This window comes from Coturnix japonica, chromosome 3, assembly GCF_001577835.2.
Source record: "Coturnix japonica isolate 7356 chromosome 3, Coturnix japonica 2.1, whole genome shotgun sequence".
In the NCBI taxonomy this organism is placed as follows: domain Eukaryota; kingdom Metazoa; phylum Chordata; class Aves; order Galliformes; family Phasianidae; genus Coturnix; species Coturnix japonica.
In genome coordinates this window covers 42,449,196-42,476,272 of record NC_029518.1, presented here as the reverse complement: position 1 = coordinate 42,476,272, position 27,077 = coordinate 42,449,196, and the positions used below count along the sequence as shown (strand labels likewise).

Sequence of the window (27,077 nt, the reverse complement as noted above, 5' to 3'; positions counted from 1 at the left end):
ACTTGCCCCTCAGCACTGGACCCTCAGTTGTCCATTGCCATGTTGATACAGGAATTCCCAGCCTTGTCCCATTAAAGTCTCATGCAGAGTTATCCAGGGACTATTGCTAATAAAGAACCTGCATCTGCAATGCATCTGGAGTGGCACAGCTCAATACTAACGGGCATATCCTCTCATGTCAGCAGGGCCCAGATGCATTTCATTTAAAGTTATTAGCAGAACTGTCATAACATTTCAGAGAAGGACCAAGTTTTACACAACACTCATCAGAACCTGACTTTCTTTGCATCAAAGTGTTTTACTCTGCAGTAAAACAGAGTATTACTGCAGCCTCAGCTGGCCAATGCCCTTCCTTCTGTTGTCACTCCATTGATGCCATCTGCAGTCACACAGCTTCAGGAGGAAGTTACTCTTGCCCTGGTGATGGTGAAGGCAGAAAATTACTACAATTACTTCTGCGTAATTGGGCTGCTGCTAAAATAGATATACATATATTTAAATCTTATAACTCCATGCCCTATGCAGTTTAAGGTTCAGGCACTGGAGGGGAAGAAAAAGAGGGAGGCAAACCTTTGGCATCAGCAGACTTTTGACAAAGATGGCATTTTGTGTCCTCACTACATTAATTCATACAAAATCCACCAGCACTGAAGTATTTTATTACTTGAAGAGACATCATGAGATTAAAATAATTCCACTGAGGTGCAGCAACAGGTGGAATCTCAGGATGCATTTCAGAATTACTGTCCCAGTCTCCCTTCAGATTCAGCATCACCCAGAGCACATTTACAAAGTTCCTCCCCAAAATGGCAGACAAAATGTAACAGGGTTGCAAGCTGTCCTTGCAAGATGTTCCTATTATAAGGGATATTAAAACCTTAAGCAAAATTAAGACTTCTGGCAAGTCCAGAGTTACTGCACGCTCCTGACAGCTAGAGGGAAAAAGAAAAAGATTAAGTTAAACTCATTTCAGGAGAGATTTGAATAGTTTATTTTTGCCCAATCAGAGCCCTTCAGCATAATGACACATTCATATACACATATATGAACATTTTTTTTTTTCTTTCTGAAACATTAATGTATAATACATTTTAAATTTAAAATACCAGCTGCACAGGTATTTTTATTTACAAAAATATTCCATACTTAATTTTTTTTATTTTTATTTTTTTTTAACTTTCTTACGATGACATAGTTCAGTTCAAGTACATGTAAGTAAAATAACTCTATGCGATCTAACATAGTTGTGTTTGTAACAGTACAGTTTGCAGTTCATATGAAACTATATTTGTAGACAGATGGATTTGCAACCCTACCTAAAAATGCATATTCCAGTAATCACCCTCAGAAGAGCTAGTGGGGGCTCAGCAAGATTCAAAGGAAAATAAGTTGCAATGAACAAAGAAAAAAACATACATGTACACACTAAGATATACATAAACGAGAACTGCTACACTTCAAGCATGCTTACCCACAGGAGGGCAACGTTAGAAAAATTTACTGATTCTTCCCCTCCCCCCCCATGATGCTGGTACAATGAAGCAGTAGCATAACTAGAAAGCAGCATGTTTTCCTAGTTCTAACCACTACAGATAGCAGAGCTCAGGTCTAAAATAACGTAGTACTGCTTATTTACAGTTCTTTTTTTTTTTTTTTTTAAAGGGAATATTTAAAACATGTTCCCACACCCCACGCCCTTTGCGTCACCTATTAACTGAACGGTAGTGGTAATCCACATACAACTCCTTACGTATTTTCAACTGAAACAGTTTAACTTCTTGTTGTATTTTTTTGCCTGGTAATATGTAACTTAAGTACTAATGAAAACAAAAGCAAGTGTCAAAAAAACCTATGTCTGTATGACCTAAACATTTCTAGGTACATTACATGAAAAACCAAAAGGAATGCGGATTGACTCCTTTCTTTTGACTGCTGAATGTTTCCCTCATTTCTTCTTTGCTTAGACCAACATCTTTCAGCACATATCTTAAAGACTGTAAAAGGACACAGAAACGCAGTACACCCATTGGCTTGGAACAGTAATTAAAACAGATTATAGATAGCACATCTTCATAACATGCAAAAGAAAGGGAAACTGGCCCAGCTTAAACTGGCTTCTCAATGACAACTCAAATAAGACTAATGTGCTTGATCCACCTACCCCATACATATTGTTTTACTCCCTCCCCTCCAAATATCATTCCTTTTGTCTAGAAAGTATGCAAAAATATGCAGCATAGTCATCAACATCTGCCCAGAAAGACTTCAGTACGTCATGCAAGAAATTAGCTAGAATGAAGTAAATCCCACTGACAAATTACTCTGTAAACTTGCAGAGCTTGGCATGTCCTTATGTATCTTTCCCCTGTGCTGAACTTCAGCGGCCATCAGTATCTCTACGGGGTATGTGGAACTACGATGAGAAAAGGGCAGGGGGCACATCAGTCACAGGCTATAGGTTTGTTTGACACACGTTTGGAATACAAAAAAAAAAGTGATTTACGTGTAAAAAGCTGAAGTATAAAAGAAGACTTGTACGTGTCAAATGAAAGCTGTAGTGGACAAACCTCATGTCGATCTTTGGGAACTTAAGGAGTCCAAAGAATATAGCTGAAAATTCTTGCATGTAATTATTCAGAATTAAAAAAATTGATGTTCCGTTGGTTATCCGAATGCACCATCTTCCCCCTTTGTACTTAGGGAAATTTTTAAGCATGTTTGAAATGGGAAATAAAAATAGGTATGATCATTTTCTGCAAAGCAAAATGGGCTATTGGTTTTCATTGCTTAGTAGTTGTATCATCTCGATATGAGATATGAATGTATTCATAAGCTTAAAACAACTTCTTCTATGGATAATATACACACTTTAAGTACTTTGACTTAAAAATTGAACATAAGTCTTTTTAAAATTAAAGGTAGAAGTGTACATATAAAAATTATTTAAAACTAAAAGTATATTCTTAAGCAGTATGTATAAATATAACAGATTTTTATTGTATTATCTAGTAACAAATCTGAAAGTGTTGCAGTAATTTATAAACTCAATGCTGACACAGGATAAGTGCTTTTCATTAGATTCTATGTTGTATATACTTGTATATACATATTTGCTAAGAAAACACACATTCTAAATTATAGTCACATAATTAGCAAAGGTGCCCAAAAGTAATCTGCTCCAAACTCTTCATCGAATGTGTGTACTTATATACAAATAATGAACCTGAACTCCACAACTGTAGAAACAAAATTAAGGAATAAAATACCATGACTGAATTAAAGTGCAGGAAAAATTCAAGTTTAAATGTTCAGGTCAGATCAGTGCTATTCATTAAGCAAAAAGGAAATTAAAAGAAAAAAAAAAAGGAAAAGATTAAAGGAGAACAAAAAGGAAAAAGGAGATGAACTTGCTTCCAAAATCCTCCTTTGGATGTAGCTTTCTAACATCACCTGTCATGTAAATACCACCTCAGGCAAAAATCTTGGTATATAGACAGACAAAGAGCACAAGTATATATTACTACATATTATAACTGTTTGCCAAAGAACAAATCACTGGAGATGCCTGTGGTGTAACACTTTCAGACTTATTTGGAATACACACATATTTACACATATCAACATTCAGAAGTTACAATTTGGCAGGACTAAGGTGAAGAAAAAGCTTCTTCAGTTTACAGTTCCTAATGAGACACACTACATATAAACAGATAGGTAGCAGCAGTTTCTTACAGTTCCATCAAATAAAAATAAAAATAAAAAAGTAATAGCTCAATTGCATCTTGTAATTTTCCAGACACTCTAAAAAAGGTTTCACACAACTAAAATGCTAGCAAAAAAAAATAAATCAGGGGTGCTTCCGCCCCAAAAAGGATTTTAATGTACTTTGCTGTACAAAAGGTGCACCACCAAGAGCAGAATAAGATACGTCTATGATCAACTTCCTTCCACAGAGAAGGAGAAGGAAACATTTTACACTGAGATTGTATATAGCCCCTGTTATTGACCAAGAACCATTTCTGCATTCATCTCACGAGCTATCCTTTCTTTAGTTTTCATTGCCAGAAACATGTGCAACAAAAGATTCAACCACGATAGATTCTATAATTCCAAACAGACCTCTACTCTCCTCTGGCACGTGGTCTCTCACTGCCTCATTTTTTGCTTGCTGGTGGTCAACAAATGTATCTCAATGGGAGAAAGTTCAGTATGCTTTTCTTCCAAGCCAGGGCCATCTTCCTTTGAACTTACAAGACAATTTGCTTTTTTTATTCCATCTTCTCCCCCCAGAGATTAATCAGACTAATTTTCCAGGATGATTCTGTTGTTCTGAAATACAGTTTTATCTTCACCAAGTTAAATAATAATCAGTCATCCCAATTTACAAATGTGAGAAAAGGAAGGATGCAAAACATCAGGTAGGGTGTTCTATTTTTGTAAATGGTATGACCATATTTTACCTGGACTTTAAACAAAATGGCATTGTTTTAAATATACACTGGACATAAAGTAGGCAGAGGCAAAAAAAAAATGTGTGGAAAGCAGAATTATTTAACCAGAGCTAACACTGCCTCAATAGATATAGTAGAGAGACATCAAGAAATCATAATGCTGCATGTTCAAATGGTGATGTTCAAATATGTTACGGTCCTTGAACAGCTCACATGGTATCGTATGCCCTCATACTGACAACAAAAATTCACTTACTTTTACCAAATGCCCTGATAGATCCTGATCTGTTGTGTGGCAACCCTGCCCACAGCAGGAGTGGTGATCAGATGATCCTTAAGGTCTCTTCCAACTCAAGCTATTCAGTGAAAGATAAAATCATAACCTTCATCAATTTGTGCTACAAAACCCAAAGTGCACTTGCTTGGATGAGTGACAAACTTTAAAAATGAATTAAGAACCACCATTAACTTTACTATTTGGCATCTTTTTATGTGTATTGTAAGAATCACATATCTGCAAACCTGAAAAATAGCTTTAAAATACAAACTATAGCCCATGTTTGGCTTGAGCAACATTTGGAATGTGTGTGAGGAAAAGCACACATAGAATGTGGTACTCGGACAAGCAGACTCAAATGATTTCAGACCATATTGCAAGGAATGACCTATGGAGTGATCTACCAGCTTCTAAGCATTCCCTTTTGTAAAATAAAAACAGTCAGTAACTGCCTCCTGCCTTTTTGAGGAAAACAAAGGCCGAATTCATTTTTGAAATGCAAACATTTATTTTAAAAGACCTCTGGTCAGCCCCACTGCTGCAGCTTCAGTTCAGCAGCCACTAACATGTTCACTCAGCTAAATTATTTACCTCACCCGACTCGATGATTATTTCACCAATTTCTGAAGTTTTAGTGGACACTTATTATTTGCCACATAACTAAAAACACTGCTTCAGAGACTAAATCCACACTTCAGGCAAGCTGCCTTTAGCATTTGGTGGGGCTGAGATAGGTACTTGTAAAATAGCTCTACAAGCAGGATTTAGAAATTGGCTGAACAATATCCTGACAATTATTAAATATTAGATGCTTGCCATTATTCATGCATCAGCACCTCCATGGTGTGTAAAAATGATTGAAAACCTGAGTACAAGATTATCTGATTTAACAGTAAAGGATTAAAGGGGCATCCAGAACTTATGTTTTAAGCAAAACTATCCCAGGTATTTTAATTAATGGCTGTAAAGATACATTCTGTTAAAGTTCTATAAAAATTCACAGCATGAATGGAACCCACAGCCAATTCTAAACATTACACAAACTGAACCAATAACTATTTTTGGCAAAAAGTAATATGTAACTAAACTAAAGTATTCTTACCACAATGAATATGTTACCACATTTCACAATGCACATCCATAACACAAATGAAAACTCCCAGCATGACACATTCCAGTCATATTCACTTGACTTCTTTTAATGCAAAAAAGGTGTATTCTCTTGTTTTGCACTTCACAGAATATGATGTGAATACAAGAATACTAGATCGGGGTCCAAGAAAAGACTATGCACAGGTCAACTATGTATACAATTTTCAACATGAAATCTTCCAAGCTTCCAGCTTTTCTGATGAAAGAAATGACAGCAAGCTTCCACTCTTCTTCAACGATAACAGTAAATATAGTGAGTCTTAGAGAGGGTAAGCCTAAGTCAGCTACTGTCCAGCAAGACAAACAACTTTATTCCAGCTCTTGGACCCCTGATTTATTGCCTCTCCTCACAGGGAGGGTGTAACACTGGCAGCAAGTACAACAGCACAAAAACTTTTGGCATGAGATATTAACACAGGATTGACCCTGAATTGCCCCTGCCCATCACACTACATTCTTCCTTTACCTCTTTTCCTCACATTTCAATTACCTGCTCTGTATTCCAACTCTCAGTTATCCAACAGTGAAGAAACGCTCAGGTTTTCTTTCTCATATATAAAGCTCCTCAGTTAAAGCCATGACTGAGGTAAAACAGTGTGTGATTTGTGCTAGGAAACAACATTATCCAATGTTGAATACTCCTTTAAATTTCAATGTTCCTGTCAAAATTAATGAAAACCAATATTTCTTCATCAGGACAAAATCAAACAACGTAATCAGTGAGCATCATCAGAATTGGTACCACTTCTTGTCTTTGTACTTCAACATCATCTAAAAAAAAAACCACAAAAAACACAACAATTTCTAATTAATGTTTCTATTATGCACCAAAAAGTGCAGTGATACAAACAAATTAGACATTTACAAAGCAGCATTACTGAACAGTGAGCATTTGGCATGACAAATTTCCTAATGCTAACATCACTGCTGATCTTCTGGCCCCTGAGAGAAAAACAATTTGGGGAGAACAGGAAGGTTTCACAGGAGTTGGGGGCATGGAAAGAGATCTGCATAAACACTCAATAGAGTAGCTGCTCTTTTTACTAACTGAGGGAAAAACAAACTTGGATTCATAGAATCTACATACAACTGGATCTTTCTTAGGAACCACAGGAATCCCACATGGAGCATTAGTTATCTAATTCAGTGGCAAATTCTTTCAGTGATGGGAAACAAGCAGCTCTTTTGGAAGTTTACACACTACTCAGATAGATGGCGTACTCTAGGCCACTGTGTCAAAAGACAAAGTTGATTACCTTAACACTTATTAGGAGAAATAGCTATAAATAAAATGACACTGTATCCCCTTTAGAGTTCTTTAAAATGCCTTTAAAGCAGATGTCAGTTACTTGTAAAGCTTACAGTAGTCAATCAGTGTAATGCTGTCAGTACAACATGCAGTGAAATTACCTCATGAGCATGTTTCGAGAAAGAATCAGCACTGTAAAGCATAGCTGCAGTTTTTTCTTCCAGTTCTCCTAGTTTCTGTCCTCTTTCATCCAGCGCCAACCGGGCTCGTGCTAATTCTCCGACTACACCAGATGCTGCTCCTTTGACGCCCTCAATACCTCCAGGCCCTGGAATATGCTGGGCAAGACTTCTTGATGCCTTCCCAGATGCTGATTCTCCAACTGGAGGCATTTTCAAGGCAGCAAAAAGAGAGAAGAAATGTTTCTTATCATTATTACATAAACATTAATGTAAATAATTTATTAAAAAGCTGTTTTTTTATGCATGTACCTCATCATAAGCATGTATATGAGCAATATTCATTACTCCGTTACTATTTAATCACATTGAGATTTTAAAGCACATTTCAGACCTTCCAGGCATGTTATATAATTTTTAATCTCATCGATACTCAAGTGTGAATTTACAGTGCTCACAAGAGCGGTGGCATCACTGTCAGTAACAGAATTGTATTTGCAAAACAGTTTTTAAATAATATAGTGTTTTAAACAGGGAGGGTGTTGTGAATTCAGCAAAGCAGCAGAACTTTGCTAATAAAAGCTGTGGTCAATTCTCTAAGTGCTCCACTGGTACAGTCAGAGAATATGACTCTACCAGCATAAGTTCCCTTTGGTGGAAGTTCAGTTTTAGATTCAGACACGGAACAATCACGTATTATGGCTCCATGTTATTAAAAAGAAAGTAACATACATAAGGAAAAGATCAGTTCATCGAAAAGTAAACACATAAATAGTAAACTGAACAGCTACCACTTTTGTGACTGTACTGACTACATCTCCTCTGCTGGAACATCAGCCACCTTGCTCAGTTTAGACACGTAATGGAGGTATCAATCTCTCTCAAGCTGAAATGTATACTCTACAGAAATTCTAGGAAAGGCCCCAAATCATCTTCTTGGGTGCTAAACTAAAACAACAAGATTTATTTTGTAATTTTGTCTCTTAAACAATGGAATTATAGTTTTTGTTTGTTTGTTTGTTTCCCCCCCCCCCCCAAAATCTAATAAGGCATGTTTTAACAAATCTTATTGAAGAAATTTCAGGTTTCTGATTTTATGCTTCTAAAAAGAAAATAAATTCTTTTCAACTAACTTTTCTGTTCTTGAGAAACATATCTAAAGAAATTTCATTTATTACAGGCAGATTCTGCAGTGATCCTCATGTTAAGTACTAATACTTTAAAGACATTTTCAGATGTCTCAGTTGTCATTAAACTCACTTTCAGGTCACAATTCATCCAACTTTTCTCCCTGTTCAGTATTTTCCTTCCGACAACTTGAACCAAAACAGATTTTGCTACTGAAAACCACTAAGCCTAAAATGGTTATGAAACCCATTTGAGATCTCCTTAAAAATAGATCAGAAGAGTCAACGAAATATGGTGAAAACTTGTAGTGATACAAAAAGGTAACTCTTAAGTGTGGTTTTCTTTGTCCACAAATGGGCAGTTTTTTCCTGTCCCAGTTATACTAATTAGATGTGTAACTTCTATATGTGGGTTTCTCTAATCGAATAACTTGATCAACCTTTCAAAGTATTACACATATACATTTATAAATGTAATATTTAAATTGGAAAATGTCTCTAACTATTTTATATATACAGACATACTCAAAATATACAGACATTAGAAATAAAGATTAATTTGTATCAGTTATTTTGATCTAAGAGGAAGAGGAGAGGAAGAGGAGAGGAAGAGGAGAGGAAGAGGAGAGGAAGAGGAGAGGAAGAGGAGAGGAAGAGGAGAGGAAGAGGAGAGGAAGAGGAGAGGAAGAGGAGAGGAAGAGGAGAAGGAAGAGGAGAGGAAGAGGAGAGGAAGAGGAGAAAGGAAAGGAGAGGAAGAGAGAGGAGAGAGGAGAGAGGAAGAAGAGGGGAAGAAGAGAGGAAAAAGAGAGGAAGAACAGGGGAAGATGAGAAGAAGAGGAAGAGGCGAGGAAGAGGAGAGGAAGGGAAGAGGAGAGGAAGAAAGGAGAGGAAGAGAGAGAGGAAGGAGGAGAGAGGAAGAGGAGAGGAAGAGGAGAGGAGAGAGAGGAAGAGGAGAGGAAGAGGAGAAGGGAAGAGGAGAGGAAGAGAGAGGAAGAGAGAGGAAGCGGAGAGAAGAGGAGAAGAAGGAGAGGAAAGGAAGAAAGAGGAGAGGAAAGGAAGAAAGAGGAGAGGAGAGGAAGAAAGAGGAGAGGAGAGGAAGGAAGAGGAGAGGAAGAGGAGAGGAAGAGGAGAGGAAGAGGAGAGGAAGAGGAGAGATTGCCAGGAATCTTGTTTGTTTAATAACAATATTTCATGCTGAAAAGGGGACAGTTCTATAAACCAATAGAAATTACATTATATAATGTTTAATCTGGCAAATATATGATTTAGTAAAAGTTCATTCACTTTTCCTTGAATGTAAGCAGATATTGCATACAACCACAACAAAAAGTTTATTAAATCTGTATTCAAAAAGTAATGAGAAAACGACAAAGCAATACAATTTTGGGCGCGTGTGAAATGTATCATACTGTGAATGGAGATCTAAATGAAATAACATACAATGAAAAATCATCTCTTTCAGTCCTGACACAAGTCAAACGATGAAAAAGAATCTAGGAAATTAACTGAAGTACATAATAGAGTTAATTTTTTTACTGTCCAAAACAGTGCTCTCTATAAACAGTTTATTTCCATTTAGCAGCATTAAAAGAATGACAGACAGTGCTATACACTTAAGATAAATAAGACTGGTTGTCCCGTTTATTGCCTTATCATCCAATTCTGAGTAAATGAGGTAAGGCAGTCTTGTGAGAAAACAGTAACAAATTTTCTACTATTGCTGGTAAGTTGTAGAATATCTAAAGCTTTAGAAAAGTATTAAAGTATTTCTCCTCATTTAATTTCTCAATTTCCTCTTTGAAAACTGAATGTCCAGTTAACACAGGCAATATCTGGATGGAAATAACAGATTAATAAAGAATTCAAAAGACTTACAGAGTTCTTCTCTGTCAAGTGACTGCGCCCCACCTCCAAAGAGGCCTTTGAAGAACCCCCTGTTTGGTGCTTCTGGTGTTTCAACAGGAGTGAAGAGCTCACCTAACATTTCCTTGGCAATGAAGAGATACAAGAAGGCATACATCATTTCACATACAAATTAATGGAATACTTTGTCACTATGGACATTTATTTTGTGGATCTGAATTTCAAAATGAATATGCTTTAATGCGCATCTGCCTTTGCAGTAGATAGTTAACACTGCTTAGGAAGTAAAAATAAAAAACTGTTAGGAAATCTGTCCAAACCATCTGTCCTGACATTTGCAAGCTTATAGCTCAGGAATATTTGCAAAGAAATGTGATCGAGCAAAGCTGTATTTTCACCTCAAATTGGGCAGCACTCTTGATCTTGTTCAGTTGAAACTGCATCTACAAATAGTAATATGCACAGGTAGCATCAAAGCAGAGCTGGCAGACTAATTCTGTTATATCCACCTTCTATACAACTTGCAGGCCGAAGCAGTGTTGAGAATCTGTTCAAATTGTTAGTATCCTGGCAACTTAATAGCTTCCTTGTATCTTAGTAATCCCAAATTATGTCCGTATACACCTCCAACAAAATTATTTGAACAAGATTTCTATTAACTGTGCATATTAAACAAAGATACATACAGACTAAAAAGGAAACTAAGTAAGACACATTCCAAATACAAGAGGATGGATAACAGTACAATGTAAGAGTGGGGGAAATGATTCACTCTGATTAAGACTTGGCAGTGAGCAAAATCAAACCATAAAAGCTGAAGCACTTAGTTTATGGCAAATATAATAATAAGCACTGTAAACTTAAAACTGAACTACTTGGACAACAGCTACGCTTGAAGACAGCAGATTTGGTTTTATTCATTACCTGAAGATTTTCACATGTTTCTTGACTGTAGGTGAGCCTCTGTATTTCAGTTGGTGAGACAAGATAGAGGGCTTGTCCATTATTGGTGAAGCAGAACGTTCTGGCTATTCGCATATTAGTGAGTGGCAGGTAATACACATCCAACAGTGGCCTTAAGCTTGGCAAACTTAAGAATTAAAAAAAAAAAAAAAGAAATGTAACAGGATGTTGCATTATTTTTCTCTTCATGGTCATACAAGTACTGTATAAAGAGGGCATCATTTAATACAACTAGGAAATCTGCAAACATAAATATGCAGTACTTAAAGGAAGAACCTCAAAAGAGAAACTCAGACATCTGTATCACAAATGCATTTCAAAGCATTATTTAAATGATACTCTGAGTACATAAATCTCAGGCACACTTAAAGCATTATTCAGTAATTACTAATGAAATTCTTTAATAAATATCTACTTTTTTCCCCCTTCATATACAGTTGCCTCTTCTCTCAGGTGACAAGTTTCTTCTTGACTAAAACTGAAACCCAAGAGTTGTCCTCAGGAACCCAGGGAAATATGCAAAGACAGCGCTTCCAAAGGAACAGAAAATTCAGTAAACTCAAACAGCATTCTTGTGAAGTTATGCCTGCCCTTTTTCATCTGACTGTATAAATAGAAAATGTATAAATATACGGTTTCTTTAAATAAAATGAAATCAGCTTAAAGCATTGTTTTGCTTACCTTGTTTGTTCTGTTTTCTGCATACATTACTGAAGTACTTAGTGCATTAAGCTACTGAAGAACAGATGCTACACATTCATTCTGTAATAACGCTCAAGCTGCCAAACATTTCTCTCCCTCAAAGAAATACTAAACGCAACTAAGAAGTGACTGAATGCCTTATGTCTTGATAAACAGAACCTTAAATGAACCCATACCTCAAAAATACTCCCTAGGAAATTTTTGTAAAAATAGAATTTACACACTAGCTGCAAATTTATCATCAATATATTAAGCAGCTTCTGCTGCTAAGATTCTTATTTCAAAAGACTAAAAAAGCAATAAAGGGGAATACTGAAACTGAAACTAATGATACAGAAAAAAATACCATACAAGCTAAACTAAGTTTCTTGTCTTCTGCTCTACTTCATAGTGATATTGAAATTTCTAAATGTTAGGCTGGCATTTTACAGACTGGGTGTTGTCCGATAGCAGGAGATTCACAAAGAAAAGGAAGAAGAATAGATAACATGACTTTAGTGGCAAGCTCTATGGGTAAGAAATAAAAAGCATAAAAAGCAACATTCTTCTGTAAGCACGCTACCAGTGATGACACATTTGCCCAGCATAAATCTAAAATAGGAATATTCCTAGGATTAAACTATGAAGAGTGAACTGCTTTGCCACAGGTCCCTCCCCCCACACCCTCCATCACTACTCAGAATGAAAAGAGCATTTGTAAACCCTTAAGAAGAAGGACAGGTAAAAATTAAATAAATGACACAAGTACCCTCAAAATTACTTCTTCACACATTTATACATTTATGGATTTTTTAATACTAGAATTGCTATAAATTAATCTCACTTTCGAGACATGAGCAAGCTACAGAACAAAACAGAAAGCTCAAGACATGACTGAGAAGCAGACAGGACTGCAGTAGCTGCACAAAAATATGCAGAGCTGTGGTCAGCTAAAGGTCTGATTCAGGACAGGTTTTTCCAACAAGGAGTAAATTCCTTGTTGAGACAATTTTCAACAGTTATATCATGTTTGGAATTATTTGTTGAATTATAGTAATGACTTAAAATGATAAACTTGTTCACGTGCTAAGGGCAAAATTAATAGGAATATGTAATCAAAATATTCAGCTGCAGATGCTAGAAGTTTATCAACACTGAACTGGATGCCCGTTTTATTCGTATTCTTCTGGAAAGAAATTCATCTAGCAGGAGACTCATATCATATATATATTCATATACATTACTATCTATTAGGTCTTACCTAAAAGCCATAATATGTCCATTGGCACAGAAACATGCAAGGCAAATACTGTTACTCAATGATACTATATCTCCACGAAGAACAAAAGAAGTCTCTGTTATGTTATGCTTATAAATACAGTTTTGGGATGGCAGTGAGATAACTTTTGCTTGCTTTTCAGAACATATCACTGCATATTGGTTTTCACTGATTTCCTGAGAGGATGAGGGGGACACTGAGACTGGTCGTCTCTTTTTCGATTTATCTTTTTCATCTTTATCTTCAGGAACATTATGTTCTCTCCAGGGTTCATGAGCAGGTGGGACTAAAGATCCAGTAGTATCCAGAAAAGCCATTCTCAAGATTGCCCCTTTTAGCCTCAGGATGGTTCCTAGGAAATATAAATTGAGAACATTTCTAAAACAGTCCTAAATTGTCATTCAAACTAAAAAAAAATACTCCCTTAACAAGCTAGAAGAATGAAAACTAAACTAGAGCTTAGGGTTATCTCTACCAAAATAGACTTAAAATCTCTGGACTTGAAGCATGTACAAGTGCATGTACATTCAGTAAATTATTAAAACAGTTTTCAAAGTTTAAATACATACATGCATACACTCCATTAACACCAACATAAATGTATACATTTATTAGGAGAACCAAGCCAGAATGCATATTTATATTGAATTCCAGTGTCAAGCACAATTCATTTTATTATCTCGAGGAGCGCACTGTGCACTCAGTATCTACCATAAATGCAATTAACAAGAATTTTTCCTTCAAAATGGGTTCAGAAACTGGCAACTTGTTTTCTTTTTCTTTTTTCCTATAGTTAACATTTGAATCCACTTCTCTCTAGCATAAAGCAAAAATGTTTTCCTTCTCAACTGCTTGTGTTTAATTGTAGGCTGATATATTTCTTTTTTCACTCATTTAGTCACACACAAGTAGTAACAGAAAAATTTATTAAATGCATAATAAATAATACGTATTGCAGCAGATCTGATGATTCAACACACTGTCCAGTCTGTTGCCTTGCCTTCAACATAAAACATTACCAAATCTGAATACTGTTAATGCAAACATGGTCTAGTGACCATATTGTTCACACCGTTTCTTCAAACAGGAGTGCAATTTTTCTGTAAAGCAGACCCATCATGCTCTGTAATGAAACTGTGGTAGTAAGAAAGGCAAAACTATTCCTAACAGTGTATTATTCAGTTTTTATTTTTGTTAAGGTATCACTGAAAAAAAAGAGTAATATATAATTATAACAAAATCAGTTGCTGTGTACCAGCAAAACAAAACAAGGTATTTCAGTAATTCAAAGGAACATTTCATCACTAATATTTGAAGTATTAAAATATATAGCTCTTATTTTTTCCACTATTCACTAAAATCTTATGTTGCAATTAGAAAATACTTAAAATGCACATCTCCATTGATCAATAATAGTCATCGGCTACACAAAAGCTAGAAGGTCTGCTTTTGTCAGCATATATAGTTCTATATTTTTATACTTTATGAGATCATATTATCAACTTGGCAACTTTAAAATTCTGGTTATAAAGCAAGCAACCTAGATTGTTAAACCTATTAGCCAGTACATACTAATTTCCAATTAATCCATAATTGAGAACAAGTTTATTAAAAAAAGCATGAATAACAACAATACTTGGCATTCTTGAGTGCCCATCTGCTTTGTACTCACCACTAGGAGAAACAATTACTGGCTGAAGAAGTCTTTGCTCTCCTCCTGGGGGTAGGTTCAGTACAATGACAAGCACTGTACCCAGGGTGGTACCGACCCACAGGCACGGAGAAGGTGATGTATCAGCTTTTCTTGTGAAAGTCTCACAGAAATGAAGAGCTGAAATTGCCTCACGTGACTCTTTGTCAATGCTAGTTACACTAGAACTCCTGGATCGACTGAAAGAGTTGTCTTTAACATCTGAAAATAAATCAGTATTAATTAGAAGAACTAAATATAGGAATTAAGAAAATTAAGATTTTATTTTGGTTTTGTTGTTTAGCATAGAATACATATATTATGTATCAGTCTATTGATTTTTATAACTATTTTATTTTCCCTTAATGATAGCTCCTTCTAATTCAGTTTCCACTATTTTATCCTGAACAAGGCATCCCAGATTTGCAGAGATAGCAATCAGGTTATTTCATGAATGACTTATCATAGAATGGACTATAGAAGGGACCTTAAAGATCACCTAGTTCCAACCCTCTGATGTAGGCAGGGCTGCCACCAACTAGTTCAGGATGCCCAGGGCCCCATCCAACTTGGCCTTGAATGCCTCCAGGGATGGGGCATCCACATTGTGGGCAATCTGTTCCAGTGCCTCACCACCCTCATGGTGAAGTTTCTAATAGCTAATCTAAATCTACCCTTTATTTATTTATTTATTTAAATATAGTTTAAACTCTCATCCTTTGTCCTGTCACTACATTCCCTAGAAAAGTACATGACATTTCTTATCTCAAGATAGAAGGAGCAGTTATCAATCATTAAGAGTTCTTAGAAAAACTCAAACAAGTGAATTACATACCTGTCTGTAATTTCCTAATTGACCAAGTTAAAAACCACTGGCTTCCACAAAGCATGATTTAATGATTTAATGAAGATATAACTACATTAAGACCTACAAAACATCCAGACAGACTGACAGTCTGTAATGATTCAGTATTGTCCCACTTCAGGAAACTGCCCAGAGGAGGTCTTGGGTTATTAACATACACCTGAATTTTCAATCAGAGAAACACTCAAGGCCACCAAACACAATTGGAACTGTCATGCAAAGCTGAAGATTTCTGTTTTGAATATAGTACAAGGTGGCACCAAAACTTTTCAGGATGTCTTATTCTTTGCTTAGCAAATAAGTTTCTCTTAACAGAGTGAATTCATATACTAACAAAAATCATCGAATTAGAAATCACGCTGCTCTATTATAGACATGTGCTGTGTGCACACGTGGCAATGCTTAATATATCAGCACGTCTGAAGCTATCTGTGCACTCTCCAATTAATGCTTGACTTTCTCAATGCATAATTCCAAAATTTTAGCACAATGCAATCCTTATCAGCACAAGTCTGATGCATATCACATAATGACTTCCTAAAACTAAGTTACTGTTTTGGATCTTTGGTTGGAGAATGGAGGCAAGCGACATTTCATAAGCAGGACTAATAAAGAACAACACTAAACTACATACCTAAAGTATCAAAATAGTAATTTCATTGAATGATTGCAGAAATTTCTACAAGAAATATCTAACTTACATTTGAAAAAGCATAGAACTTGATTTCAACTGACTGAATACAGACATCTAAACAAAAAACAGTGAATATCTCAGGAGAGACCCATCTTACTCCAACAGTGACAGAAAAACTCTTGTCCTGCTTACTTTTACATAGTTCAAATATAAAATACCAAGCATTAAGAAGGTCAACACTCAGATACTGATGCAAAGTTTACATATTTAAAACCAATGTCCAGAAAAAGAAGTCAAATCAAGTTAGAAATGGTGAAAAAGATAATTTGTGTTTTATAATTTTTCTGATGACCACAGCCTCTTAAGATGCTTCTTTAAGGTTTTATTTTTTTTAATTTTTTTTATTTTTAAACTTTAACAGATTAGTCACTCTGAATACACTAAACATCAGAATTTTGCTTACATTAAAATACACATTTTGAAAAGATTAAAAAAGCTTAGGTGGTCTCCAAATTAAGGTAAAAAACAAAAGCTGGAACATATTGATACATTCAGAATCAGAAATGCAACTCAACTGTAAACTTTTTGTGTAAAGAAAAGCTAACCCAAATCCTAGCAGCTTACTAGAACTTCAGGGTACCTGTGGTTTCTCTAATTCTATTCCTTTGACTTAAGATCTGGGAACACACTTTCTGTATGCCTTATTTCAGGTAAGATCCTTCCCCCTTTCCCAAGAAAAATACAATTAATGCAACAGGCATAACTTGCACATTTCTTCAGTTACAGCTGCTTTAACATCTGAAAAGTATGCATACAAATTCCAGGTGTATTGAAAAAAAACAACAACAAAAACGAACTGGCCAGACAATACAGGCATTGTGGAGAGTGAACAACCGATTCACAGAAGATAACGGAGTAAAAGGTTTGACTGCTTTAATGTGTATTTATTTACCCTGAGGTCACGGAAGGATCTATGGTTTGTTAATGGAATATTTTCAAATGAAGAGGAAGGAACAATGGTGCAATGGCTCACTACACACCACTTCATCAGAAGGAAGGAAAGATGAGGATCTTCTGAGCAAATAAACCAAAGGATAGGATTTAGTGGTAATGACAGTAACCAGCTGGGTTACAGCAGTGAAAAGGAGTGGTATAATGCAGACTGGAGTATGATGAAGACAACTTCTATTTTAAAAATTGGAGCATAAATGCAGAAGCACGTTTTGTTTTAGCCACGTAGGGAGGTAAGGAGTAGTTTAAAGATCTAGACAGAAAAGTGATTTCAAAGAAAGCACTCATGAAGGAGTGAAAGTGGTCAAGGTTCAAGAAGTCATGTAAAGAAACGAGAGAAAATGATGAAGATATTAAACTTGGGAGAAAGGCATTTCAGCTGTTTCCTTGAGCCAGTAGATATGGTCACATAATTAACCAAAAAGCAAAAGATATAATCAAGTTGAGAGTTACTGAAGAACACTATTGAAAAGTTATTCCACTAGGAGAAAAAAATACCGAATAAAATCAGACTATCATCATCTCAGGTTGTTATTTACAGACTTAAAGACTAGAAAATAAAACTTTTACAAGAACAAAAAGTGTTACTTAAGTGTATATAGCCACACGTGGGTATAGTCAAGCAAAAACAGTCAAATATCATTACAGTTAGATGTTAAAAGATACTTTATAAATACTCAATAAGTGAGTTGATCAAATAAAGGTTCCATTATATTATTAGAAAAAATCAGCAACAATCACACATAAAACACTGAATTCTATTTCTAGTCACTTACATTTACTGAAGAATTTCAAATAAAAACAAACAAACAAAAAAATAGCATTCAATAACATTTTTGTGCAAACATATCCCAGTTTGCAAAGTCTGACAAAATTAAACTGAAATCATCCCTAACCTGTCAGTGATGGGAGTGAGGAAGAACAGACACTGAAAAGACAAATAGAATTTCTGTGCTCATTGGTGTCAACAAAGCCATGGTTAAATCCTTCTAGATCCAGGCACAAGAGTTTCAGAAAGATGAAAAAAATTATATTGTCCAGAAGAATTATCAGAAGACTAGATTTAGTCAAGGTAAATTGGCAAAGGAGAGGGAGCTTAATTTCATAAAAACAAATAAATAAACAAACAAAAAAAAGCAACAAAACCAAGCACTTCAAACCTAACTGCAAAAATGAAGATTAGTGATATGATAGTAGGTAGCTTTCAGCATCTACAAAGATGTCTACCAAACAAATGGAGTAACAGTTATCTGTGTTCCTCGTGGAAAGGACAAGAAAAAAATCTGAATTAGTATGGGAATAAGGGAGACAGTCTGACTAACAGAAAATTTATTTAACTGGATATAAACCATAAACTTCATCTGGTATTTTTTTAGGAACTTATTTATTGGAGACCCATGAATCAATGAGAGGTTAAACTGTCAGACACTTGGATCTTTGCCACAGCAGTGGATTAAATGATCTCTGAGGGTTCCTTACAGCTTCACATTTCTATGAGTGGAGCAAGCTGTAACGTAAATCATGGTGGTCCAAATCTGAAGTTTCAGGATATTCCAATATCATCAACTGTTCTCTTGCTGATAGTGGTAATTTTCAAATGCATGTTTCTGCACCTACCAGTTTGAACCTGATCTGTATTCTACAGGGGCTGTGGAAAGGATTCTGCTGCAGAAGCAGCAGGAGGGAGATGTGAGAGGCAAAATGAAGCTTTCCTACTCAGGCTGCATCTACTGCTGCGGGTCTACAGCTGTCCCTGATCATCTCCAGAGAAAAAAGCTGAGGAGCTGCATCTGATCTACAAGCTGGCAGTCAACTTTTGATGACAAAGTAATAAAAATGTCTATTTGTTTGTATGTTTTAGTTATGCAATATCACGACCTTTAGCAATACAAGCTTCATAAATGAAATGCTTACTATGTAAAAAGAGTAATTAAAAAAAAAAAAAGAAATTCTCAGACTGGTCATCCATCCAGCAAACAGTTGTACACCATTTTCATTGATAGAAATGATCTTAATGCCATTAACACTTGTAAAAACATGTCCAACCTTTTAATGGACCTCAGTATATCCTCATTCCTAAATACTGTATAGTTTCAATTTGAAAAGTATTGGACGGCTTCAAATTGGCAAGCAATTTTCCTTACAATAAATTACCTGCTTATTCACACTTTTTCTATCACAGCACTACCATAAGAGTGACAGATGCCTAATAAAAAAAATCACCAAAACGCGCTAAGCCACATACAAGATTTGCAGGCTTACCTTACAATGACAGCAATGATGCTTTGTGCCAGGGAACCCCCCAAATGAGTGGAATTAAAATTTAAGTTCTACAGTTCAAATAAAGCAACCCAGTCACGACATTTTACATGCTCAAGGATTCTTACTTAAATGTATTCACATTCTGTAAAACAATTTCAGTAAATATAAAATACAACTCTGTAAACTTACCTAAATCAGGCTTTAACTCAGTTGGCAAACTTAGCTTCCTGGACATCTTTGCTGAAAAGTGAAGTATAGCCTTTTTTTAAAAAGAATAAACACAATTCTGCTGGCCTTCATTTGCCTCTTCCCAATTATTTAATGTATCATTGTTTATAACGTTAACTGCAGTACTTAACCGGATTTCTGCTAAAGCAGAACCTCACTTTCACAAGTGAGGCATGCAAAGTAGAACATGGAAACTACTGTAATCCCCAAATATAGCATTTTATTACTTTTGCCAAACTTCATTTCCCCTTAGGCATCTGAAATAACTTGATATATTGGATAAATTTTGCTTTGGCTCAAACTCAAGATTTATCTCTTCAGGTAAAAGGAGATAATGCAGCTCCTACAAGAATGTGCGCCGAAACTTTCATCAAGTTCACATCCCATCCACACTTCTGCCCTACTTCTTGATCAAACCTGAGATACTTAAAATGGAGAAAATAATACATTTTAATTACTCTAACATGTACACGTGTAAAATAAGCTAGTAATCTGAGATGCAATCTGCAATCTTAGAAGAACGAAGAAGTTATGAAGAATTTTAAAATGAGTGGCATGCAAACTCCTGTCACACTCAAAAAGAGCCACGTTCTGACAATACTGTGTGGAGATAAAGCATGTATCCAACATGCTGCTAAAACAGAGTCACTAGCAATCTTAATGCCATACGCCCCCCTTTCATCTTTACACCAATAACTACTGGAGAATGGAAAAAAATGATGTAGTCCAACAATAGAACTTGAATTTATTTCTTAGCCACATGCCTGAATTTTGATTCATTGTTTAGTTCTTCACTATCTTATAAGGGAAACACTTTTCTACCTAAAACAGATGTTGAGGATAGTCTCAGTTTAAGGAGTACCTTGTAATGTTTATCAGTCATAAGGCAGGATTGAATCTTTTTGCTCCTCTCATTTAAAAGTGGAATTCACTCATTCTATCTACCTGTTTAAACAAAAATAATTGTTTTCCACAAATTCCAAAAAGGAGTGTATGTTTCGAAGTTATTTCCACTCCATCATTAATGAAAGTATTTCACTGTATCATCAACTGTGCTCATCAATACTGCAAAGTCTAGTTAACTGAATAGTTGAACAGTTTTATTCCTGTCATATGTAATAAAAATTTGAGAGTAAGTCTCCAGAAATAACCTTCTCATTTCCTTCATGTGTCACTGTTACAAAGCACATCCTGGTCAAATTAAATTGAACTCAGACCACAGCGCTAGGCACATCAACATATTCTATCTAATGCAGTCAGAAACTGAAAAGAGCACTGCAGCTACATACATACTTCCTACCCTTATCCTTGCATTGGCTGCTGCCCAGCTTAATGATGAGCCCAAAACTTATCTTAATGAAGTTTCTGACAAGGATTGTTCTCAACAAGATTAAGTTCTGCTTCAGATCAGTGCTCAGCTGTGCATACAGAAAACTGTGGTACAATGCAGCAATAACGACAAGGAATCTTTCTTCCTGCTGTCAGCTATAACTTGCATCAGCTTGAAGAAAGATCAAGAAACCTCATCTGGAATCGTGAATTACAAGATGAGTGTTCCTCATCTTATGTCTTGTTTTGGACAAGTAAATTATAAAAGGCTGAGATACATAACAAAAGCTTAAGCACGCACACAAATTGAGCTACTTTTGTGCTCTTTGTTTTTGTTTTTTTTCCCCATGTGTGAATATAAGCAACCATTTAATCAGTTTGAAGACAACAGTGGTTGCTTCTGGCTTCTCAAATTCAATGATTTTAACAACTTGGGGGGGGGGCGTTGGCAAAAAATAAGCTACTTAGGCAAAAGGTAACATGGAATACAGGCTGGTAGCATTGTATTCCAAGACTCAGTCCTCACTTTTAGCATTCTACTCATTAGTGAAAAGCCAGCTACATGAACTAGGTTGAGGAGATAAAATAAATCTGCCCTTCAAATTTTTTTTTAGCAAGCACTAAAAAATGCTTTTTTTGCATTTTTTATATTTATGCTAATAGAACAAGAAAATAAATGAGTTTTTAAAAGATCATCACGGCTAGAAATTGTGAATATGTTATGCAGAGAAGTTACATTTAAAAACTCGTTAAAAACCTCAATTATTCAAACGTAAATATTACTACTTAAACCAGACCCTATTTAAATAGCAGTACTGCCATCTTGTGTTTAGACAGAAAAGTGCCTCAAAAAGCAATAAGAAAATACAAGTATTTCACCAGCTAAATCATTTTTTAACTAGCATTACTTGGTGTAACAAGTACCTTGAATGCATATATGTCTTACAGTTCACAAGTTTCAGAAAATTCAGTTTTTCCATGCCACAGATGGAAAAACAATATTGCCAGACATCACAGACATCATCTACATGAATGATACTTTTCAGGTGATGGAAAAAAAAACCAAAAACAACAGGATTGAGATCTACAGAGAACATTCTTAACATTGGTTGTTTCATTCCAGTTGTACAACAGGGCAGTGGTGATGGTGGCTGCTCCTGCTGGGTGCAACTGACTTCAAGCAGTAGATGTAACGCCACAGTTAAATACCTCGGCAGTGACAGTGATTGCTGCCCCATTTACAGCCACGGTTGCCTTTCTGCAACCAGGGCAAGACAAGGAGATGGACTAAGGAATCATTTTGCTGCTCTTGACAGATGGCTGCTCCAGGCAACAACCATTTTGCTTTGTGCTTAGATCTACATTTTATAATCTTTAATATACAAACCCTAAGATCATACGTAGGCACATACCTACACTTTCTTTTGCTGATTTATATAACCAAATATGTATCCTATGAAAAGGAGATTAGACAACTGTCCAAAAACAACATACAGGATTCTTAAATATTTCTCATGTTTGTCTTGAGGGGAGAAAATGCGGAATGTTACATTGGCATAAGTAGGCTCAATCAATTCAATGAAAAAAACCTGCTGACTATCTGAAAAACACCTGAATAGGAGACTGTGGCTTAAAAGTAATATTTGTATCTTATGTGCAGCAGGTTATCCCAAACTATTTTACAAAGCGTTACTTGTAGAGCACAATAATTTGACAGCTGTGTACTATTTTTCTAAAATATTTGCTGAAAAGCCCTCTAAAAACTGTTAGGGAGACAAGTGTACTGATGCCTTGACAGACAAGAGAATTGTTTACATAGAACATAAAGCATTCAAAATTTCATAAGAAATATTTTAGCAGCATAGAATTTTTCCTTCTTCAAGGTATTTTTAGAAACTACAAAGTCCCCAAATGATTCAGTGTTTGACAGCTACATAGAATGAAATTTCTCAACATAACTAATTCTGTGATGACTGAACAATCAAATATTGTACTGCTGACAGTTAAAAGAAATACATCATCAGTGCTGAAATCTCAAAGCTTGGTATGACTTATCAAGTCATTTTACAAGAGATGTATGAAAATAGACCAACTTTGTATACCCACACTAAATCAGACAAAATGTTAAAAATGCTGGAAGAATCTGATATTGGGGTAACTAAGAATTCTAGAATGCTCTTAAGCTTTGATGTTATGAAAACAGAGTTAAAAGCTAATGATTTCAGCATAGCTTGGCAAATTTGGCTGTACATTTAGAATGTAGAAAATGTGGGAAATTGTGTTAATAACAGCAGAAGAGTATAGAAATTAGGAATTTCAACTACTCTGCATGTCTGCCTAGTGGTATCATTTGCAATTGTTTTTCAACTTAAAAATTCCAGAAAAGAAATAAAAACAATTTTTTGCTGAAAAATAACATCTCCTGGGACAGTTATAAAGAGAGATGCTGGAGTATACAATATTTTGCGTACACCTTTATTAAAGATGCTCACAGGAATGGATGTAAAAACACCTCATGTTATGACCTGAATCAGTGAATGTATTTTAATCACATAAAGCTCATTGTACCAAATACATAACTGACTAAAACATATAATACAGCAAAAGACTTTTTCTTCAGCTGAAATCACATCACAGTGGCCTTTCTACTAAAATGACATGGCCTTAGGAGTTGGCACTCTCTAAAATATTTCTGCCTGCAAATTCATCTACGTATGGCACATTTTTTGTTTTAATTCATAGCACATTATTTATACTTTCAAATTTTTGCTGCTCTTAAGAAAAGGGGCTGTGTTATGTAATAGCTTTAGTATTTGCTATAGTCCCTAGAAACAATTGGTTACAACAGATATTTCTATGTACATTAGGTAACTGTAACTATTCTAAACTTCACCCAGATTCAAACGAAGGGGAAGCATGACCCAAAAATAGTATACACATGAGAGGCCTGTCCTGGAACATATAAAATTCTGGGTATTTAGAGAAAAAAAAAAAAAAAAGACCATGGTCTTAAGTGTATATATATGGCAAAACAGAAGTGTTGGTTTCTGAAAAATTTGCACTTTGATTTATACTACTATAGTAATCTCCGATGTTTTTTGATCTTTTAATAAATCAAGAATCCTTACCTAATAACTTCACTGCAGATAAAAATGAACACAAATTAAGAACACTCTATATAAATTATTTTATAAAATGACAATGGTTTTGTTCTTCTAAATGGATATGTATTATGTTACCAGATTACAGATCCATCACTGACACAAAACTACTTCTCATCCTATATGGAGTAGTCTTCTCTTATGTTCCCATAGACAAAAACCACAGGTAAGACATTAACAAGAACTAAAATTAACTATTTCAATAATCCTTGATTTTTGTAACCTATTAAAGAGGTTATGTTTCCACACATGCACAAAGAGCTTGAAGAACTGAAATAATTGCACCATATGCCAGCACAAAGAGCTACAACCATGACCATGCTACATACAAATTTATCTACAAGAAAAGAGTTGATGATAAATGGTGTTTGTTTCAGTGTAAAATTAATGACAAAGTGGCACTCACATTTTACAAAACTCACTGTCCACTCACACATTCCATTTAAAATAACAAAAATGCAAAACATGCAATCATTAAAACCAAAGAGGGGGCAAAGCATTTTGCCTTATTTACATATACAGAAAACCTTACAAGTTCAGAAAATCATGCAGAGGAAAGATACGAGGCATAGAAAACACGGCAGTGGAGAAAAACTAGGAAGACATTCTTTGCATGGCATTCAGCTACTTCAAACTCTAAACGTGGATTAAAGAATTGCATTCTTTACACTTCCAATTAATTGCACAAAACACATTACAAACTGTCTGGGAAAGTTATGAATTACATACGAAATACATTTTTGTCTCAACTCTGTCTTGAACTTACACACTGAAAAAGACTTTGCTTGTAGATCTTACATTATTTTAGTTGTGAAAAACATTCACAGCATTTACAGTTGTAAGGCTGAAACAGATGTCAATAGTCCTACAGAATTACTATTAGCATGCTTTATTATTCTGGGATATTACTCTTTAAAAAAAGGGAAAATTAAAATCAGTCAAATTAAAAGACCTCCTATTCTGTGCAAAAAGAGGTAAGTTCAGGAAACTGCTTCTGGACAAAAGGAAAATATTTCATCAACAGGCAGATACTATGCACAAAATTAAGCCTTGTTTTTCACATTGAATGAGATGAACATAAGTTTCCAGTTAGCCTGAATCCTTTCGGAGAACACATTAATGAATATTAATGTAAACAATACTCAAGTTTTTCCAATCATATAATTGGATTGACATAATGATATATTATTGAGAGAGATTTGCTTTCTTTAATTATGCCTGAGTTTCCACTATCTGAGCTCCTCTTCCTTAACCTGTTATCACTGTGCTCAACTTAGTACTGAGCAAATGGCACATTCCTCATGTTGTGCCTCAGATAGCAAATGAAGTTTCATCAGTCACATTTAGCTTGTTGAATTCTGAACCATTTTTGGTGGCTGAACTGTGATAAAATTGGATTAGTAGATTAAGATTAAAAGTTAAGTTGTCAAACAGCAAATCAGAGAAGAATACTGAAAAAAATCTCTTCCTCCATTGCTGTAAATTAAAGTTCATCACAATCTATGAAGTAGTACTTCAGAAAACATGTTCACTATATAAAGCAATCATATGTTTTTGATCTCACAAAAGGATTAAAACTGAACCTTACTGCAGCAATTTACTAATGTAACAAATGAAAACATAATGAAAAATTAATAGTGATTCTGAAATGAAAGTATATCCCAAGTAAGAAAAAAGAATACTTTTCCCAAAATCACACAGCCTCTAGCTTTCATTTATTTAATGACCAAACAGCTATAAGCAAAGCTCGTTTTCATTCCAATCACAAAAGGGTTCAATCTATAGCCTGCATACAACATATTCCAAGGCAGTCTGTTACTAAATTTTTAAGGCACATCTGGAGCTGGTAGGCAATTGTGTCACTGTTGGATGTAGAAAAATAAAAACATTCTGGAACAGTAATGGAGCATACTGGTACACGTGACCATATCATTTTTCAAATGATTACATAAAAACATGATACTATTTCTTATCTTGATGACTGTAATATACAAATCTGAACATATGGCTAGGAATGTAACACAAAAGAAATAAAATTAGCCACATGTACCTTTGCATAAGTAGTGGAATAATGTTGTGACTTGCATAGACTGAACTCCTAGTACAGATTAGAATCTTACCCATCCAGAAAATAGAAAAATGCATGTGCAAAAGGAAAAAACAACAACCAAAAAACCCAAACCAAACAGAAAAACAGAAGAACAAACAGAATTTAAGCCACCAGCATCCTTGATTTTTTAAAAATTATTCTGCCCAGTATATTTAGTGTAGAAACAGCCCACAGAATTACCAAGTAGAATAAAGAATGAAAAAATATTAATTGAATTTGCATTGAAATTTGATTTTTAAAAATTGTTATTTACTTTTTGCTGCTGGGTTAATGGTGCATAGAGCAAGACATAGGAACAGAAGAGAATCTTTCTAGTTCCTACCTATGTCATTGGCTACCATCTTGGAAAACTGTCTGCTTTTGGTCTTCACTGCAAATAATATTTTAATTAAAAAAAAAAAAAAAAAAAAAAAGTCAATCTGTGTATCAAAGGATGAACTGAAAAAAATAAAAAAAAGACTGAAGAAAAAAATACTGTACCCTTCTCTATAAAATTATTCATTTTTTGCTCATCATCATCAGAATTTGGTGAACCAGAACCTACGGGTAAAGACAGAATGAAATAG

The 27,077-nt window shown here is 35.1% G+C and overlaps 1 protein-coding gene across 8 annotated transcripts in view; it reads right to left on the bottom strand.

Moving 5' to 3' along the window:
- Nucleotides 1–967: 967 nt before the first annotated feature.
- The window catches only part of STXBP5 (syntaxin binding protein 5), a 97,530-nt gene continuing 71,420 nt past the window's right edge, over nt 968–27,077 (bottom strand). For 3 of the 8 annotated variants that reach the window (XM_015858119.2, XM_015858124.2, XM_032443285.1), the window contains 9 exons: nt 26,992–27,051; nt 26,834–26,881; nt 19,873–19,923; nt 14,894–15,133; nt 13,204–13,573; nt 11,223–11,388; nt 10,311–10,422; nt 7,291–7,511; nt 968–6,651 (listed from right to left, as the gene is read on the bottom strand). In XM_015858119.2, coding sequence (XP_015713605.1) covers nt 6,610–6,651; nt 7,291–7,511; nt 10,311–10,422; nt 11,223–11,388; nt 13,204–13,573; nt 14,894–15,133; nt 19,873–19,923; nt 26,834–26,881; nt 26,992–27,051 — 1,310 coding nt within the window. In that variant the 3' untranslated portion in view covers nt 968–6,609. The remainder of the gene's footprint in view (nt 6,652–7,290; nt 7,512–10,310; nt 10,423–11,222; nt 11,389–13,203; nt 13,574–14,893; nt 15,134–19,872; nt 19,924–26,833; nt 26,882–26,991; nt 27,052–27,077) is intronic. The other 5 variants (XM_015858123.2, XM_032443283.1, XM_032443284.1 and 2 more) reach the window with 3 other exon arrangements.